The sequence below is a fragment of the Peromyscus leucopus genome, chromosome 8b (genome assembly GCF_004664715.2).
Source record: "Peromyscus leucopus breed LL Stock chromosome 8b, UCI_PerLeu_2.1, whole genome shotgun sequence".
Classification (NCBI taxonomy): Eukaryota; Metazoa; Chordata; class Mammalia; order Rodentia; family Cricetidae; genus Peromyscus; species Peromyscus leucopus.
Window position 1 is genome coordinate 68,784,866 of NC_051086.1, and position 19,934 is coordinate 68,804,799.

Here is a 19,934-nt window from a genome sequence, read left to right on the forward strand (position 1 = left end):
CCAAGCAGCTGCCCCACCACTGAGCTGCACTCCCAGCTCCCTCCCTTCCTGGCCTTCACCTTTTGGTTGTTAGGAATGTATGATGATCCCTGAATAAGTCTTTTTGTAAACCTGTGCATCCACCTCTGTTGGATAGCTACCTGTGTGTGGGTTTGCTGAGTCATGCGCTTGGAATGTGGTCTGTTGAACAAACTTGTAAAGTCTTTTCCAGGGTGACTGTACCATTTTATATTGCTCATCACTGTGTATGAATTGTTCTGCATTCTTGCCAATGTTTGATGTCATCCGTCTGTACAATTTTAGTATTCCGGTGGATGGATGATCACTTGAGAATTTATTTAGCTTTAGTCTTTCCCTGGTGACTGAGCACTGTTTTGTTTGTCTTTCATTGTATTTCTTTTAGTAATGTTCTGCACAGAGTTTTTCTCCATCAAGAAATGTGTTTTTTACTGGGCAGTTGTGGCTGAGGCCTTTAATTCTAGCACTCGGGAGACAGAGGCAGGAGGATCTCTATGAGTTGAACTTGAGGCTAGGTCTGCAGAGTGAGTTCCAGGACAGCCAGGTCTACACAGAGAAACCCTGTCTCAACACTCCCCCACCAAAAAAAATGTGTATTTCCTCTACCATTGAGCTGCATACCGAGGGTTATCTACTCACGCTGAGTCTTAGGGGACATTTCAGAATTTTGAAGAGGTAGATAGTTCTAAAAGTAAAAGCTGTGTGCAGAGCAGATTTCTGTGACAGGATAGTGAGTTTGATTTAAATGTGTGGACCATGGTCCCGGGCCTGTTTGGTCACTCACATCAGACAGATAGATGTACTGGTGTTGTTTGGAGGCCTGAAGCTGTGTTCCACTGTGCTCAGCATCTAGTGTTTGTGGTTTATAGCAGTGTCTATGGTAGGTAGGAGAGAAAGCATTCCCATATTCATGCTGTCATAAAAAGGGGGTGAAAAGCGTTGTCAAGAATTCCAGTTGGATGGGGCATACCTAGGACAGTGAGTGTTACAGGCATTTTGTAATATTTATGGTGATATTTATCATTACCGTTTGTGTACTTGATCCTTTTAAGATTTTCTCTTTCTTACTGGAAATTTTTTTTAGACAGGACCTCATGTAGCTCAGGCTGGTTTTGTTTCTGCAAATGACCTTGGACTTCTGCCTCTAATTCTCGTACTGAGATTGTAGGTCTGCACTACTGTGCAGTGTTGGGAATGCCATTCAGGGCTTTGTGCATTCTAGGCCAGCATTCTACCAACTGAACTATAACCCAGTCTCCATTTGCATTCTCAGGACCTGGTGGATGCCGTCCATGTTTTATATAACTGAGAACATTCCTAGACACTGTCTTATTTCGTATAACATAAAGAACTCCCTTGTGATTATTGAAACCAATTTGCAGTTAAATGTGAATTGTGGGCCTGAGAGTAGGATATTGTATTTTCAGGTGGAAATGTGAATTTTGGGAGTATGGACTTTAGTAACAGATTCTCATGGCTCTTGTGGTGGTTAGAATGAGAATGGCCTCCATAGGCTCATATATTTGAATACTTGGTCGTCAGTTGGTGGAACTATTTGGGAAGGATTAGGAGGTGTGGACTTGGAGGAGGTGTGTCACCGAGGGTGGGCTTTGAGGTTCAAAAGTCCACACCATTCCCAGTTAGTTCTCTCTTTCTTGTGTTTATGGGTTACAGGTAAGTTCTCAGCTATTGCTCCAGCATCATATCTGCCTGCCTGCCTGCTGCCATACTCCCTGCCATGATTTTCAAAGGCTCACTGTCTGAACTGTAAGCTCCTAATTTTTAATGTTTTCTTTTATAAGTTGCCTTGGTCATGGTGTTTTGCCATAGCAATAGAAAAGTAACTAAGACATTGTTATTAGTAGAGTCTGTTCTTGTAGAGTCAAGGATAAAAAATAAGGAAAAATTTAATTAAGAGCTGAGTCCCATGTCTCAGAGATATATTATCAGCAGTTAGGAGGCCGAAGAAGGAGGGTTGCTCCAAGTTCTAAGGCCAGTGTAGGTTACAGATGAGAGTTGTGTCTCAATATAAACCAGAACAAACTAACCCCCGCTCCCCACATAACTCAATGCTCAATGCTTTCTTAGCCCGTCAACAGTCTTCTTTTCCAAGCATTAGACATGGAGGTTTGTTGTAAGAGGATTATGAAAAATCTGAGTTGTAAGAAGTCAGTTATCTTCCGTGTCGTGGCTTGTATTGGTACTGTGTGATATGAGATGATGGCATGATAGTAATGATAATAATAAATGTGTGTATGTGTGTGCATGTGAATGTTGTATGTGTTGTGTGTACATGTCTGTATATGTATCTGTATTTGTGCATGTGTGTTGTGTGTATGAGTGTGCAGGTACTCATGTCTGCATTCAGAGGTCAGAGCAGGACTTTGCGTGCCTGCCAGGACATCTCACTAACTGAAGCTTGCCCTTGGGGTAGGCCGGCGGCCAGTGAGTCCTCAGGTCCTCCTGTCTCTGCTATGCAGTCACACTCAGCTTTTTATGTGAGTGCTGGGGACTGGGACTCAGGTTCTCTTGCTGGCAGAGCAAGTGCTCCTGTCCACCAGGCCACCTCTCCAGCCCCTGGAGCGGCATCACTTTTGAAATAAACTTTGAGGCCATTTACATTCACGTGTTAAAAATTAAGGGAAAATTCTATATGGTATGTTTTAAAATGATTATAAAGGGTTCTCCTTTAAAAGTTTACTTACATAAACTGGGTGTGATAGTTTGTACCTGTAATTCCAGCTGCCCAGGAGTATGGGACTGGAGGATCCAGAGTTTTTTTGCTTTGTTTTTTTCCCCTCCCCACCAATGTCTAAGACACAGGTAGGGGTGGTGTGGCAGAGGACGTGAGTTGGTGTGTGGTACACAGCTTTAATCCAGCATAGGGGTGGTGTGGCAGAGGACATGAGTTTGAGGCCAGCCTCCAACAACTGGTAAGAGCCTGTCTCAACACAAGTAAGCAAACAAAAAGAAAAACAAAAGAACAGAAAATAAAACTTCCTGGGCTTGCTAGCCTAGGTCGGTTATCACAGCGGTTCTGGCTGTTCAAAAGCCAGTCCCAGCAATTTTAACAAGCCATGTCTCAAAACAAAAACTGCCCAGGTATCTGGGGACATTGTGGAGCAGGAGTCTTAAAAGTTCTTATTAAGAAAAACAAACCTGAGCCAGGTAGTGGGGTGAATGCTGGAAGATCAGAGAAGCAGAACAAGCCACAGCCACCTCACCTCGCCAGTTCCTCAGGTGATCCTGTTTCCTCAGACTGGATGCCTCTCAGCTGAACTGTGCTGCTTAAAAGCCTAAAAGCTTAACCTGGCCAAAAGCTTCTACTTTCTGGTCTACACGCCTTAAATACCTTTCTGCTTTCTGCCCTCACTTCTTGGGATTAAAGGCCCACTTTCTGGGATTAAAGGTGTGAGTCACCATGCCTGGCTGTTTCCAATGTGGCCTTGAACTCACAGAGATCCAGATGGATTTCTTCCTCTGGAATGCTAGGATTAAAGGTGTGAGTGCCACCATTTTCTAGCCTCTCTATCTAGTGGCTTTTCTGTTCTCTGACCCCAGATAAGTTTATTAGGGTGCACAATATTATGGGGAACACAATACCACCACAACATTGCTTAGTAGTAGGACACTAGCTTTGTACTCTCATATGACTTACCATGGTCTCAATTTCCTGTACCACAAAAAAACAACCCCCGCCCCCACTACCTTTGTAAAACTCCAGAATTTTTTTCTGCACATTTTGCTGTTTAAATGGCTACCAAGGTTTCTTAACATATTTACAAATATCTATTTTGGTAGAATCATGAAATAATATTCTGTATAGTACTTGGAAAATGCTGGTTATGAGAAAGTTATTTGCCATGTGCTCTGGAGCTTTGCATGTGCTTCTGATGTTGGACACTAGGTGTCACTGGTACATTGATCTACGGAGAACAGAAACTGCCCTAAAGCTGTTAGTAGCTTTACATACCAAAACCCTGAAAGCAAACACGTGAGGGCATATTTGAGGTAAAAACCAATTAGTCCATTATTTATTAGAAGCTATATGCCAATAGACATCGCCACGTTGAGATTGTTAGCCAGGAAACATTTTTATAGGTTTCATTTGGGAATAATATTAAGTTGGTGATTTGAGTGCACTGGTAAGCAGAGAAGGTTTGGAGCCCGTTCAGGACGCCGATGCCTTTGTTGAGAGCAGGACTTATTTTGTTTGTTCTGTTCTTTTCTTGCTGGAAGGAGAAGTGATGGATGGGTCTTCACTGGGTGTCACACTGAATAAAAAGCAGAGATGAAGGGGCATGTTGAAATAATTTGTTGAGTCCACCCATCTTACTGAGCTGAAATACTTTTCCTATATTGTCTTTTCTTTCTTATTTTATTTTTTCGGCCAGAGTTTTTCTTTAATCCAGACTGGCCTCGAACTTTTGGCAGTTGACCCTGCACATGCCTCCTGAGAGCGGGGTTATAGGCGTGTGTCACTGTTTCTTAAGGCAGTCTTTTAGAGAAGTCTGTCTGAAATGTAACTTTCCTGTGTGTTCTAATAGCATTATGCAGAGTTGGCTGATTTGATATAGGCTGGTCGACATTCCATAAGTGAAATTTATCCTGAATTGGAATCTTTATTGAATGAGAGGTTTTTTTTCTCTCCAAGAATATGTGTGTATAATTGATTTTTACGTGTTTATTTGTATGTGGATGTGTGGTGTATTGTGTGTGTGTGTGTGTGTGTGTGTGTGTGTGTGTGTGTATTTGTTTCCCTTCGAGTGCATGTAGAGGCATGAGGAGAACATGAGATATCTTTCTCAGTTGCTTCTCCACCTTATTGCCTGGAGGCAGGGTCTCCCTTTGAACCAGAAACTTGGTGTTTCAGCTCCACTGTCTGGCCAGGGAGGTCTCCAAATCTGCATGTCTCTGCCTTTCTGTGTTGGGAGTTACATGCATACACAGTTATGTCTGGCTGTCTTATCTACTTTTTGAGAAAGTGAATTTGAGTAAGTGTGGAGTTGCTATATGCGCTATGTATCCACACGGCTGCCCTCTACCGACATTCTACACCAGAGTGGTGCAGTTGTGGTCAGAACCTGGCTTACACTATACTGCCACCCAGAGCCAGGGTTCTGCCTCCCAGAGCCAGGGTCCACTTCCCATGCTGTACTTTGGGCACTGACACATGTGCCACCTCTGTAGCATCAAACAGCATCATGTCACTGCTCTAGAGACCTGAGCATTGCCCACTTATGCTCTCACACCTTGTATAGAGGCCATCACAGCATCTTGTGTTGGTAGTATACGACTGCCTTTGGCTAATGTCATGTGCTTGAAGGGCCCATTTCAGATTGTGTTCTGTTATATTGGAATATGCATGTAAGCTTCCTCCATGGCTTTTAAAAAAGATTGATAGTTTATAGATTTTGCTATTTAGAGTATCAGTTTATTACGGATATCAATGTAAATATAGTTTATATAGTATACATACTACAAGATACACAAATATCAAGTTTATAGTTTTTTTTCTTTCTTTCTTTCTTTTTTTTTTCTTTTTGTGTTTGAGACAGGGTTTCTCTATGTATCCCTGGCTATCCTCGAACTCACAAGTCACTCTGTAGACCAGGCTGGTCACGAACTCACAGAGATCTACCTGCTTCTGCCTCCCCAGTGCTGGGATTAAAAGTGTGCACCATTACTGTGTGGCTCAAGTTTATAGTTTGATGATTTTTTCCTTGTGTATGTGTGATTGTGCATGTGTGCACACAGGCAAGTGAAGCTTAACTGGAAGAAATTTTAGGACCTTTTTCTCATGAAATTCCGTATGAGTGTTCCGCCTCCTTGACAGGCAAGACAATCACTGTCCTGAGCACAGATTAGTTTTGCAGTTTTTAAACATAATTTAAATTGATGCAGTATGGAATCTCCCTTATCTGTTGTCTTCTGCTCAATGTATATTTTAGATTCAGCCCGGTCAAGATGTAGTAAAAGAATGAATTAAAGGCGGCAATCGCGTTTGTGTGCCTGAGTGGTTGTGACGTGTTTCTGACAGCTGCTAGCCGACACTCTCTGTAATGGTGCTGCATTGACTCCCGAGCACCTTCCAGTCTGCCTCCGGGCGCGGGAGCGGCGGCTTGTCTGAGTGGTTTTGCATTAACATCTACCCCAAGGAAGATCTTTTGACTACAGAAGTGTTAGCTGCAAATGGAAGATACCATTAGAGCAGCTTCAAAGGACCGAGTGATGCTTAGATTGGTGGGTGCTGAAGTCATAGCTGGGGTTTTGAAGTCAGTGTCTGAATCAGCTGTGCAGAGCCAAGGATGCATCATGCTGCTCTCCTTTCATCTTCTTTTGGAAAACCAGGCTAGAGGGAAAAGGTTAAAGTTGCCTCAGTGCTTTTTCGGTGTGTGTGAAAATTTGGAAATATTTAAATATGATTACAAGTTTCTTTCATTATTTATGTTTTGTGGCTTTCATACTGTTCCTAAGACTCACTTCCTTCTTGCTTCAAGTTTTGTGTTTTGTATTTAGTGTCAAGACCAAAATACAGACTGACTTGCTGTCTCCTTCATGTGGTCAGCAAATATCTGTTCTTTAAGTTGTAAGTTCTCACAAATACACATTTTAGGTGGTTTTTGTGGTTTGTGTTTTCTTCCTTGCTGGCATAGAGAGTCTGTTATGGAGACACTGACACTTTGCCCTCAGCTGAATCATTTGCGGTTGGACGGCAAAAATACAACAGAAAGCTTCTTCCCCTCTTGCCCCTAATTGTAGGAGCTCGCAGAGGGACTGCCCATGACTGCTGGGGATGCATTCCTCCAGCTAGCTGTTCTGTCTAAGACCGGAAGCTGTCCAGGCAGCGCTGGAACAGGAAACACTGGCCGTGCCCGGTTAAAGCCGAAAGCTTCCCGAGTTACAGGTGCTGGCTTGAACTCAGGGTGGCTTCTCACTGTGCTGCCCAGGCATCTTAAATTACCCAGCTATGGTGAGCCTCCTGCCTCAGCCTCCCTAACTGAGTAGTATAGTTATGTATGTGCCACTATGCCTGGCTGAGAACTCCGGGAGATGCCCATGTCTTTTGAGGTGGGGCACTTTTGGGCAACCTTTCTCCTTTTTTCCTTAATCTTTAAAGTGAAAATATAATCCCATGATCCATGGGAGGATTAGTTCCAATATACCACAGTCCTCTCCAGTATATATAAAACTTGAAGACACTTCTATCTTTCTTATACAACTGTGTAGTATTTGTATATAGCCCAATCACATTAGTTTGAGTACTTTTAAGTTATTTTAGGTTATGATATCTAGTACAATATCAGCCCTATATTAATAGTTGTTAGGCGCAGTGTTATAGTAACCACAAAGAAATGAAAACCTCTGATCAGTACAGATGTGCCCACACCTGCTTTGAGACGGTGCTGGAATGCGGGTGACCCTGTGGACACAAAGGACTGACTGTATAGCATCAAGGTGGCTTCAGAGTATTCCAGGCGGAAACTGTGAGCTCCTACTATTTGCTTTGTGTTGCTCTGGTCACTTAATAGCTAATTAAAATGTCCCTTCTTATGTTACCTTGAATGCCTTGTCCTCCTGCCTCACATTCTCTACAATTGGCATTAGGTATGTGCCAGCTCATGGCTGGACATTTTGGCTTTTTTCTGAGTTATTAAGTTCAGATGATACCTGCCATTGTCTTACCCCATAGTGATATGCATCCATTTCTCCCTGATGAAAAGGATTTTTGTTACTTTTCTAGGTAAACTATAATGGTACAGTTTTCCTTTTAAGTAATTTTATTCAGTTCAATTAGTATATGATTAATTGTTACCAATTTATAAATTGATAATAATGATGCAATTGTATATTTATATGGAGTATCTAAGTCTTTGTTGCTTTAGGAATTGAGTTAAAATATTTTTAGATTTACTCATTTTCTGTTTATGAATGTTTTACCTGCATGTTTGTGTGTGCACCATATGCATGGTGCCCACATTGTTGAGGAGATGGCATCCAACCCTTTGGAACCAGAGTTGGGAGTCACCATGTGGGTGCTGACTGGGAACTGAAACTGTGTTCTCTGGAAGATCAAGTGCCGTTAAGGCTGCAGCCCCAGAACTGAAGTTCTTAAAAGTAAAGTTTTCCTTTGCATTCCTTCCGTTTCTCTCTGCTTTTGCTTTTCATCTCTCCTTTCCCCCTTTACTGTTAGAGAAAAACATTAATTTTGGGAATTATGACTTTCCATATATTCTGTATACATTTAAATTATAGGTTTTTTTTCAAGTAGTTTTAGCTGTTCACAGGAATTAAGTTGAAGATAGATTTTCTTTATTCCTCTTTCCTGTTAGCATCACCTCCAGGGATTGTGCAGTGACTGTTAGAGTAGATGAGCCAGTGTTGATTTCATTGACTTATTTTGTTTTTAAAATTTATACATTTTCATTTTATGTGTCTGGCTGTTTTGCCTGCATGCATGTCTGTGTACTACTTGAGTGCCTGGTGCCCACAGAGGCTAGAAAAGGGGCTTGGATCCCCCTTGAACTGTTGTTAACAAAATGCTGTGAGCCACCATGTGGGTGCTAGGAATTGAACCTGGGTCCTCTTAACCTCTGAGCCATCTCTCCAGCCCCATAATGTGTTCTTTTATATATTTGAACACAGCTGTAGATAGTAAATATTCATAACAGGATTTAAGAACAGTGGGCTAAGGAACCTGTTGAACACTAAACTAGATGTACAGTCCTTTGTCATTTTCCCTCAACATATCCCTGGTTTAACTCTCATTTAGTATTAATTATGTACTATATGCTTTTAAACATACAGTCTTATAATAGTCACATTGCTATGTTATTTTTCTTGTTTCAAAGCTATTCTGAGGTAGCAGATTTAAATATCATATAAACATAACATAGTCCAATTCATTTCTACTAAAGTCAACTGTTAGGGTGTGGATCTTTTAGGTATGTGTTGGAGATACTCTACATTGCTAGTTCCCACAGGGTCGATTTGGGCAGTAAGAATACAGACTTAAAGGAACACAGATGTTAGCTGTTTTGCTGTCCAAGCCTTCCCCAGGTGGAGTTAGAGCTGTTCACTGAACTAGATGACTTCGAGATGAATAGAGGTTTTGATTTAAAGGCAAAATGTGCTTGAGAGAAACCTGAGAAATTCTTCTTGTTTTCCAAGTCTCATGGCTCACTTAAAAATTCAGATTTTTGCATGCCAAGGAAATTGCTCAGTGCTTTCCATGCAAGCCTGGGTCCCCAATTGGAACCCCAGGCTGCCAGGTAACAAACTGGGTGTCCACTTGTAGTTCCTGTGCTGGGGAGGCAGAGCCAGGCAGGTCCTGGAGCTTATGGCCAGCCTCGCACCCCCCCCCCCACACACACACACATACCAGGGCTGGGGAGCTAGCCCAGTTTAGGATTTACCCTTCTTTTGAGACAGAAGCTACATCCAGTTCACCTTAGCTCACCGTGTCTCTGTGTCTGGTTTGGAGGTGCTATCAGCCCTCCTGCCTCAGCTTCCGGAGTAGTGGGATTATAGCCGTAAGCCCATACCAGGAAGCCCTTGGAGTTTGGATGCTGGATCTCATTCTGTAGCCCAGGATATCCCTGAACTCCATAGCCTTTCACGTGCTAGGTTCTAGGTCGTGACATGCCTGCCTCTCTTTCTTTTTTTTTTTTTTTTTTTGGTTTTTCGAGACAGGGTTTCTTTGTGTAGCTTTTGCGCCTTTCCTGGAACTCACTTGGTAGACCAGGCTGGCCTCGAACTCACAGAGATCCGCCTGCCTCTGCCTCCCGAGTGCTGGGATTAAAGGCGTGCGCCACCACCGCCCGGCCTGCCTCTCTTTCTTAAACTGGCTGGAGCCTTAACAATTTTTATTGATCTTTTCTCAGAACCAGCTTTTGGTTTCATTGATTTCCCCCCATTGATTTCCTTTTTTCAGTTTTATTGATTTCACCTCTAATTGATGTTTATTTATGCCTGCTTGCTTTGATTTGGTTCTATTTTTTATTTCATAGGTAGTTTTAGATTTATTTATTTATTTATTTATTTTTTCAACTCTATGCGCTTAGGGGTGTGGATTTCACTGTGACTGCATACCACAGCTGCAATTAGGTTTTTATTTTCATTTAGTTATAAATGTTTTAAAGTTCCGCGTGTTGATACATGCTTGTTGTCCCAGCACTTGCGGAGGGTCAAGAGTTCAAGGACAGCATGGGCTACATGAGACCCTGGCTCAAATAAAAACAGAGAAAACAAACCATAAACAAAATATTTTTAAAAAATTTTGAAACTTTCTTCTTTGAACTGTGTGTTGTTTACAACTTGGTTGCTTAATCTCACTAGTGTTTTGTCATTTTCCAGATGTCTGCTGGTACTAATTCTGCTCTAGTTCCACTGTGGTGAGAGGGCAGTCTGTGGTTTCTAGTCCTTTAAGTGTGTTAAGGTGTGTTTATCATCTACAAAATGGATTCCTCGAGTTTACAGGGTATCAAGCACAGTGTGACTGTGAAGTAATCACTGTCTATCAGGGTGGGGAAATTGGTTGTTACTGTATTTGGAGTTCAGTTATGGATTTGCCCAATTCTGCAGAGGTGCTGAGATGAGTCCGTGAGTCCCATTTGTATTCTGCACTGCCATATCTGCACCGTGAGGCATCCTTCAGGATAACGGTTGGCAATCCTCGGGCTTCACCTGCTCGTAGTGAATGCTGTTAATTTATGTATTTGGTGTGGGCTGACTGGCATATACAGAAATTGACTTACGCTTTTTATTCATGTAATACATAAGTCTGTTAATTTGATTCTCTATCAGAATGGCTGACATTAATGGCTGTCTAGAGTGTGAACCCTCATACATTCTAGTGGAAGTGTGAATTGACATGAGGGCTTTGGAAGACAATTTTGTGAATGTATGGAAGCTGAATCTCTACCTGCCTCTAATTATCTTAAAAAATACTTTATTTGTGTGTGTGTGTGTGTTTGTGTTTGTGTGTTCTGCTTGCATGTATGTTCGTGTACCACTTGTACAACTGGTACCCACAGAGGGCATTGGATCCCCTGGAACTGAGGATCCAGACAGTTGGGAGCCACCATATAGGTACTGGGAATCAAACCCGAGTCCTCTGGAAGAGCAGCCAGTGGTCTTAACTAGCCTTTTCTGCTCCTTTGTTTTTTAACCCTGGCTAGCCTGGAACTTAGTGATCCACCTACCTCTGCCTCTTAAGTGCTGAGATTAAAGACACATGCCACTACACTCAACATTATTTTTTTATTTATTTAAGCTTCTCTGTATTTATATGTGCATGCTGAATGCCCTCAAAAGCTGGAAGAAGGCATCTGATACCCTGTTGCTGGAGCTACAGCATGAGCGCTGGTAATGGAACTCTGGTCCTCTGGAAGAGAAGCAAGTGCTCTTAAAACCCCAGTGGTCTCTACACCCTTAATTATCTTGAAAATAGAAGCAACTGTACTAATAGGTCTCTGCAAAGAGCTTCATCCATATATTCACTGCAGTTCTCTGCAGCAATAGTCATAGTTGTATAATCTGTGATGCTAGATACAACTGTAAAGTGGACAGGTGACCTAGAGCCTATTCAACTGTAAGGAAAGAACAATGTGAAGAACAGCTGGAGGCAGTTAGTGATGCTAGTGTGCACTCTAATAAATGCAAATCACATTAGCATCCTCTTTGCACTAACAAGTGTGGGGTGGAAGGTAGCTCTTCTGTCCTGTGCCTGATCAGCAGGGTAGTGGATTTGCTTTCCTACCTAAGTTCAGCCTCCAGAGGCCTCCCTTCCCTTCAAAGGTTAAGAGCATACTATAAAGAACTAAGGAGAGTTTGCTTTGTGCTTGTGTCTTCCTCTGTGCCCAGGGTGCTTTAGCTTGTGTGCAAGTGATTCTTTGCTCCAGCTTCCCCGCTGCTGGGACTACAGGTGTCGGCACTGTCTCCGCCTTGGAATTATCTTTCTACAAAGTAGATTCAGTTGTCTCTTTACCAAACTTCATTTGCTTGTCTGTTCAGCAAGCAGGTGCAGGGCTGGAGATGTGGTTGGTGGTAGAGTCCTTCCTGGTGTGTATAAGTCCCTGGGTTAAATTTCTGCTAAAATTCAAACTTAAAAAAAAATCATTACTGTCAGTTTTTGATAATTTGGAGTATTATAAAGTAGCCCAAGAAAGTAGTAGTGTAGATTTCTGTGAAATTAGATGACGGTATGGTGGCCTCTAGAGAATATCGGGAAGAATTAGTGATTTTTTTTTTTTTTTTTTTTTTTTTTTTTGAGACAGGGTTTCTCTGTGTAGCTTTATGCCTCTCCTGGATCTCACTTTGTAGACCAGGCTGGCCTTGAACTCATAGAGATCCGTCTGGCTCTGCCTCCCAAGTGCTGGGATTAAAGGCGTGAGCCACCACCGCCCAGCGTGAATTCTTTTCTTGACTTTATATTTGTGGTATATTTTTTTTGGTGGAATTAGATATTGAACCTAGGGCCTCAGTCATATTAGGTCGCATTCCTACACTGAGCTACATCCTAGCACTGTTAAGTTGCCTCAGCTGGTGTTGAATGCCCTCTGCACAGCCCAGCAGACAGAGCTTGGACCTGTGATCAAGAAACATAAGAACGGGGCCTAGTCTCTTGATTTTGTGTTTGTTTGAGACAGGCTGGCCTTGAAATTGTAATTTGAAAGGTTTGTGCTTTGGAGTGTTGGGTTATGGCTGTGTGTCATCATATCCTGCTTTCTCTCACATTACAACAGTGGCCAGGAAGATGGAGTTCAAACTAGAAATGTAGTAGAGGCCTGTCAATAGTACAATGAGATGTAAAATCATAGTGTTTTCATCCACTGGGAGTCTTTGTAGCAGGAGAGAAAGAAAACCCTTACAGTCACATGCATCAACATGAACTGATTCAGAGCCAGTAATGTGGAAGAGATTCTACAAGAGTATACTGTATGGTCCCATTTGTAATGTGTTCAGCAATTAGACCTATACACAGTCTTAGGAGTTAAGATTGTGTTATGACGATGTGGCAAGCCTCCTACATCTTCGTATTTGTTAGTTATTTATTTACTAATTTTTGTGGAGACAGCCTGTCACTTTGTAGCCCTAGCCAGGATGGAACTCCTCCTCCAGGCTGGCCTCCACGCTGTGCTTCACATCCTCCTGCTCTGCCTTCCTAGCTCTTGCTCAAGGCCTGCTCTCATTTTTGAGGTGGGTGTCAGTAACTAATGCAGATGCTTTATGGAGCAGTCATTATTAATCTCTACATGCTCTGTGCTCTCTGTCAGTAAAGTTTGTCAAAAGAAGGCCGTAGTTTCTGCAGGGCAGGGTGGTGCCGGTGTGCAGGAACGTGACTGCAGTGTGGAGTCCCACCTCACCGTCCTCAGTGTTGGACTGAGTTTTCCACTGGGTTTCAGAGCAGCCTGGCTTCTCAGGACTGGGTAGCTTTCATTTGATTTTAGAATTCTCTGGAAGTTTTCTCCAAGCTCCTCCAGATCTTTCTGTGTCTGTGTGTATTGTTGTCTCGTGAGTTGTAATTTCTTTTTCCTTAGATTGAGTTGTGAGATTCTAAACTTGGATTCCCCCAACCCCTTCCAGTTTGGTATGTAATTTGCATATTTTCACCATGCGAAAGCTATTTTCTATGGTTGGAAAGATTTTTTTTCCTACAGTGTGAACAAATCATTCTTTGTTCTCCTTATTGTGCCTTCAAACTGGTACGTCCGGTTTATGCCCCAAACAACAAAAGTCTGTCATCAGAAATTAAAATGCCAACAAGAACAAAGGCAGAGACAGGAGGAGCTGGGGAGAGGTCTCCTCCAGTGCCCTTCTCCTGTGACAGTCACAGTGGCCTGGAAGCTGGAGTTGTGCCTCCTCTGCTCTCCCGGCTTCTGCCCTTGCTGTTCTTGGCGTCTCAGTGTAAAAGTGAGCTTGCAGCTCCTGTTCAGGCTTCGGGTCCTTATCTTGAGATTCCTTGTCATTTTCAGAGATATTTTTTTCTGGAAACCCAAAAATAGTTTTGACTGCTTCTCACACTGCTTTGGTATTTATTTGAAAGTAAAGTTACCCATGAACACACTGGATGAAAGTATTAGAGGCAGCTGGGAAGCATCCCTGTATGTCTGCGTCCTTTCTGACACGTGGAAGGCTCTGGATCTGGATATGCCTTGCTAACACCCTCTGCTCAGCGTTATTCTAATTTAGGATTTTCATATATCATTTGGAGGATTCTCTCCCGGGAGGCTAATCTTGGTGACTTACATTTTGCAGTTAGACTCTGATTTCAGCAGGATGTAATCTGGTAGATTCACAGTTCTCTGTATGTATGTATATGAGACCCCGAACTTCCTCCTCCCCTTCTCCGTGCTCTCCTAAGGACTGGAGACCCGACTCAGGCTGGGAGGGGGACTGTCAATGAATGTGGCGGTGCCCTGCCGACTTGCCTCGTGGTTTCTGTTCTCACTGTTGCTGTCCAGGTGACAATGTGTTCAGGTTGAAACAGAGAGTTTGGTTCATGTTGAAAGCTGTTTTGCTGTAAAGCTTCATGTGTTTGGATTTTGAAATGTTTTTCTATGTTTTCCCGCTCTAGTGTATCAATTCAATGATGACAAATTTATCTTAATTAGGCAAGACAGATTTAAAACAGTATTTAGTATACCCAAGTACAGAGACTCAGGGAAATGAGGTTATACTTTTTAACATTTGAATTTTATTTGGTAGAACCAAAAACTAAAGGCCAGGTCTGGCACATGGAAACAATGGTACAACAGGAGATTTTGTGTTCACACTGTAATTTGTTATGGGTGTAAATTTCACAAGTGGAATTTTTTCATTACTTAGTATTATACAACTTTAAGTTTTACATTACTTTTAATTAAATGTTTTCTTAGTTGTATGACAGAGTAGACTCACTTATTTCTTGTCTAGCAGACACTGTATTTTCAAAATGTAATGACTTGGTCAACATTTCCTGCTGTGTCTTTTTCTGTTCCAGTTTTCAAGATGTGGGTACTTGGAACTTGTCAATAACACATTTTTAATATAAGTAGACAGTATCAGTACTCAACCTGTTAGCATATGTATGTTCAAAAACAAAAGATGTGGTACATTTAGATTTTAGAAAAATGGGTGATTGCTGCATTAGATGGAAAGTTTCACAAAATAATCATCCACTTTATTTCTATAAACTTTGAATTCTGTCCCATTGTCGTCAGATGGAGACTTGGGAGCTTCAGCGTGTTTTGCTCAGGAGTTTCATTATTGAAATGGAAGCCAGGAAGGCTGTGGCGCACAGGAGCCCGGGCCTTTGCTCTGCCGGCTCCTTTGAGCCTTTGGGCAGGGGGTGCTGTGGTGGCACCGTCCTTGCTGAGGCTCCTCATGGGGCTCTGCACACCAAGTGGGGAGGGCTTGTTGCTGCAGCCAGCAGATAGTCTTCACTGCCACAAACACGGTGGGTATTTCCTGGAAGGAAAAACTTAGAGCTCACAGCTCTAAAAGGTACATGGGAGAGAGCCTGAAGATGTGAGTTCTTTCTCTGAAAGGCACCTCTGCATGCATATTGTTTACTTTGGAAACTTTGCCAGCTTTTCATGATGGCAGAGCTTATTAAAACGTCAATAGTATGTGACCTCTGTGAGTTTTTATCTTGGTTATGGCTATTAGAAATTCCTGAAATTTTAGGGCCAGTTTTATAATGTGTACCATTTTCTCTGATATTATATATTTCATCAAACGCTAGCAGTTACTGCAGTGTGCGGAGGACACTCATAGTCTAGAAAGCTGTTATTCTCTAATTCTATTTTAATTTGCTCATCACATGAACCAGCAGTTGAAAGGCATTTTTTAAACTTGATACACACTAGCATACCCCCTTTTGCCTTTTGGAGAAACAGAACACTGTAGTCTTTATATCCAAGCACAGAATCTGACTTTATTCAAGGTAATGGACATTGTTAGAGTGTTTGATCTTTGTTTATAGTATAAGTGATGACTTCCAAAGTTGCTTGCTTACTCACAGAATATTTCAGTAAGAGGTGTCTCAGAGGTCTTTTTTTTTTTGCAGCAGCCTTGTTCTGTAATTACATAATAATGTAATTGATAGATTTGAATGATTCTAGAAAGATAACTAATAATTGAGCTTGGATATTGCAGAACAGTCTCATAGCTGCTCTAACATGGAGGATGAGCACAGGAGATGCACAGACTTCTCATGGGTTAATAAATAGAACAGACTCTCTTCAAGTTTATACCAATAATGAATTGTGATGTTTTCCCAAAAGTATTTACATAATTTAAGATAGGGATGTATTTGATGTGCATGACCTCCCTAAAGTCCTAATGTATTGCTGGGTATATATATGTATGTGTATTTCCAGCAAATCATGGTAAAATGTAGGTGTTGATTGCATCTAATAGCATTGTGCTATTCAGTTGAACTGTTTTCTTCCTTCTCTTATGCAGATCAGCGGGGAAGCCCAGGAGCTCTTCTCTGTTCGACATGGCCCAGTCCGAGCAGCTAGAATCTTGCCTGCTCCACAGTTGGGTGAGTGTAGCTTTTAAGGAAAAGCAAATCACATAGTATCTCTTTGTTGCTTTTGGACTACAGACAGCAAGAGTGATAACCCAGCTCTGTTTTGCTGCAAAGGTCTATTCTGCCTCCCTCCTCCTGCAAGACAAACCCTTAGTGCTTTCAGTTGCAGTAGAAATAGGTAATCTTAACCATTTCAATATGGCTATTCACTTTCTGCTGGGCTTTTGATTTATCTCCATCTTCTTTGATCTCGATTTGGCCTCTGCCTTTGCTAGCTCTTTCTCCAAGCTGCCTTCTCTCTTGGCTTTCTGGGCATCCTTCTGGGCTGCCTTTGTTCTGCTGCTGGCCTGCTTTCTTCTGCGGGTATCCCCAGGTCTCCCCTTGCATGCCTTTCCCATCTCAGTTAGATTTGCTGGCTCAGAGCGCTTGGTTTTCAGTATTGTCTTGGCTGTAGGTGACTCTGCCGTCAGAGACTTCGGCTATGGCAGGAGGGGGTTGTGGGCTTTGAACTTTGAAACTGTGCTTTCATGGCCACTGTTTCTTTAAGTGTTTATATTAGTGTTTATTCATTGTGGAGAACAATGACACTCACTGGTATCTCCATGCATACAGTGTTCTTTGACCCTTTCCCCCTCCATTGCCTTCTCATTCGTCCATTTCTTGCAAATACTTCTTAATATTACATTTAAGTCGTGTATGTTCTGTATTTATGTACAAAGGTCCAAATGTATGTTCATTTTAAATTTCTTGACTCCTTCATATTATGAAATCAGAAAAAGTAGGTTTTCCTTGTTCCCCATGTTCACTAAAATACATTTTTATATGTGCAGCAAACAATCATATTAATCCCATGGGACACTTTCAGGTTTCCTTAAAAAGAATAAGGATATAAAATACTTTAATTCTATTATTTGAAAGACGATTCTAAGATGAAAAATCTCATTAAGACTTCATGTAGCTGTTAATAAAATTGGTGAGAGGGATGCTTATTAAAACTTAGGGCTTGATTGTGCATAAGTAATTTTAGAGATTAATAATTACATTTCTTTAATGAAATGGAAAGGATGGCTGGGCAACAATATCCTGGGATCACATGATTTCCCCTTGCCGGTCAGCCTTCATCTGTATAGCTCCCTCCCTCTCTCCCATCTCCCCGTTTCCGACCCCCCCCCAATTCCTCCTGCCTCTCCACTCTGCCCTGAGATTGTTCCCTTGCTTACCCTCAAGTTTCTTGGTTTTTTTTTTTTTTTTTCCCTGTTGCATTTATATTCTTGTGAACTGTTTTGACAAAGACGGTTCTAACAGACTGTCTTCCCTGTTTTGGAATAGTCTGGGTTGTCCACAAAGATTTTAACAGACTCTGTACTTTCTTTCTTGTGTAATTAACAGAAGCAGAGTTTTGCCTTTTTTTTTGTTTTATTTGTAAAGTTCTTTTGTTTATTCAGTTGTTAACTAACGTTTCTCAAGTTTTAGTTGTCTTAAAGTAGCTTTAAGTTGCTTTGTTAGTCAATAAATTATTTCTTCCACTAATAGACTCCTTTAGACTTAAAGTACAGCTTTATGGGATAAATGTTCTGACTGAAAAATTCTTTATATGTCATCTTCATGTATTTAGTTAAATTTTAATATCTGTTTTTATTAGGTGTAATACATGGGACAGAGCTCATAAAATTTGTATTAGAAGATAGAGTCCTCCCCGGGGTTGTACCCATTCTGCTTCTCCTCGTCCTTTTGGTGGCAGTCTTTCTGAGGTTCCTGAAAGCACACATGTGGGAGAGCTCAGCCCATCGTGTGCAGTCTCTTTATTCTCCCTGGCCAACAACTGCTCCCTTATAGTCACATCATCTCGGAGTTTTGTAGGCGTTAGATTTGAGTCAGTGGAAGAGTCTGAACCCACTTTGACATCTTTTTCCTTTTATGTATCCTGTTTCTCTGTTGGGAATGTTGGCTTGTTCTTTGTGTTCTTTTTGGTTTTTCAAGACAGGGTTTCTCTGTGTAGCTTTGGAGCCTGTCCTAGAACTTACTGTAGACCATGCTGGATTCGAACTCACAGAGATCTGCCTGCCTCTGCCTCCCGAGTGCTGGGATTAAAGGCCTGAGCCAACACTTCCCAGTTTCATTTTGGATTTTGTTATAAGCTCTGGCTGTTCTAGAACTTGCTATGTAGACCAGATGGCCTCTAACTCAGAGATTTGCCTGCTTCTGCCTCCCAAGTGATGGGATTAAAGAAAGGCATGCTCAACCATGCCCAGCAAGGTTTAGTTTTCGAAAGCTGATCTTATTATTGTGTATGTGTCTGCTGTGTGGGTGTGCATGCCCTCGCATGTGTGTGGACGTTAGAGGACAACTTTGTAGAGTCTGTCTTTGCCGCTGTCTTGGGGATTGTCCTTGTGTTGCCAATCTGGAACTGAACTGCAGGCACCTTAGCAGCTGGGCCCTCTTGCTTGCCTCTCCTTTGATCTTTTGTGAGCTGATTCCTGGGCTGTGTGTGTTTATGAACCTAGGAGTTGCTCCAACAGTGTTCCCTTTTTGAGGGTATGAGTTTCTTTAGCTTCCTTAAATGATTGTTCTTTTGTTATTAGACTTGTACAGTCCCCCCCCCCTCTCTGTCTGTCTTTCTCTCTCTTTCTCTCTTTTGAGACAGAGTTTCTCCATGTAGATTTGGTGCCTGTCCTGGATCTCACTCTGTAGACCAGCTGGCCTCGAACTCACAGAGATCGGCCTGGCTCTGCCTCCCAAATGCTGGGATTAAAGGCAAGCGCCACCGCCACCCAGCTCTCTTATTCATTGGTTTGTTTGTTTGTTTGAGACAGGGTTTCATGTCTGTAGCCAGGCTCCCTGGAAATCATTTTGTAGCTCAGGCTGCCTCTTCTTGCTTTGGCCCCACAAGTGCTGAAATTATAGGTATAGTTACCATACCCGGTGATTTTCCTCTTTTAGAATTCTTATGTCACACTAACCTCTCCTGCTCCTACTTGCTGTTGGGTGTGTGTCCTCAAAGTACTTGCTGCTCTTTATTGCTCATTTTTAAACTTGTCATGTGTGCAGGTACACACAGGTGTCATCATTGCCACAGCATTGATGTTGAGGTCAGGCTTGGCTCACTCCATTTATCTTTATACAGGTTCCAGGTTCTCTGGTTGTTGGGCTTGTGTGGCAGCATTGTGGTGGAGTAATGGTGTGATGATCAGCATTGTGGTGGAGTAATGGTGTGATGATCAGCATTGTACTGGAGTAATGGTGTGATGATCAGCATTGTGGTGGAGTAATGGTGTGATGATCAGCATTGTGGTGGAGTAATGGTGTGATGATCAGCATTGTACTGGAGTAATGGTGTGATGATCAGCATTGTACTGGAGTAATGGTGTGATGATCAGCATTGTAGTGGTGTAATGAT

The 19,934-nt window shown here is 42.1% G+C and overlaps 1 protein-coding gene across 8 annotated transcripts in view; it reads left to right on the forward strand.

Moving 5' to 3' along the window:
* The window catches only part of Bcas3 (BCAS3 microtubule associated cell migration factor), a 502,957-nt gene that overhangs the window by 26,244 nt on the left and 456,779 nt on the right, over positions 1-19,934 (forward strand). For all 8 annotated transcript variants that reach the window (XM_028878299.2, XM_028878296.2, XM_028878294.2 and 5 more), the window contains exon 6: positions 16,468-16,549. In XM_028878299.2, coding sequence (XP_028734132.1) covers positions 16,468-16,549 — 82 coding nt within the window. The remainder of the gene's footprint in view (positions 1-16,467; positions 16,550-19,934) is intronic.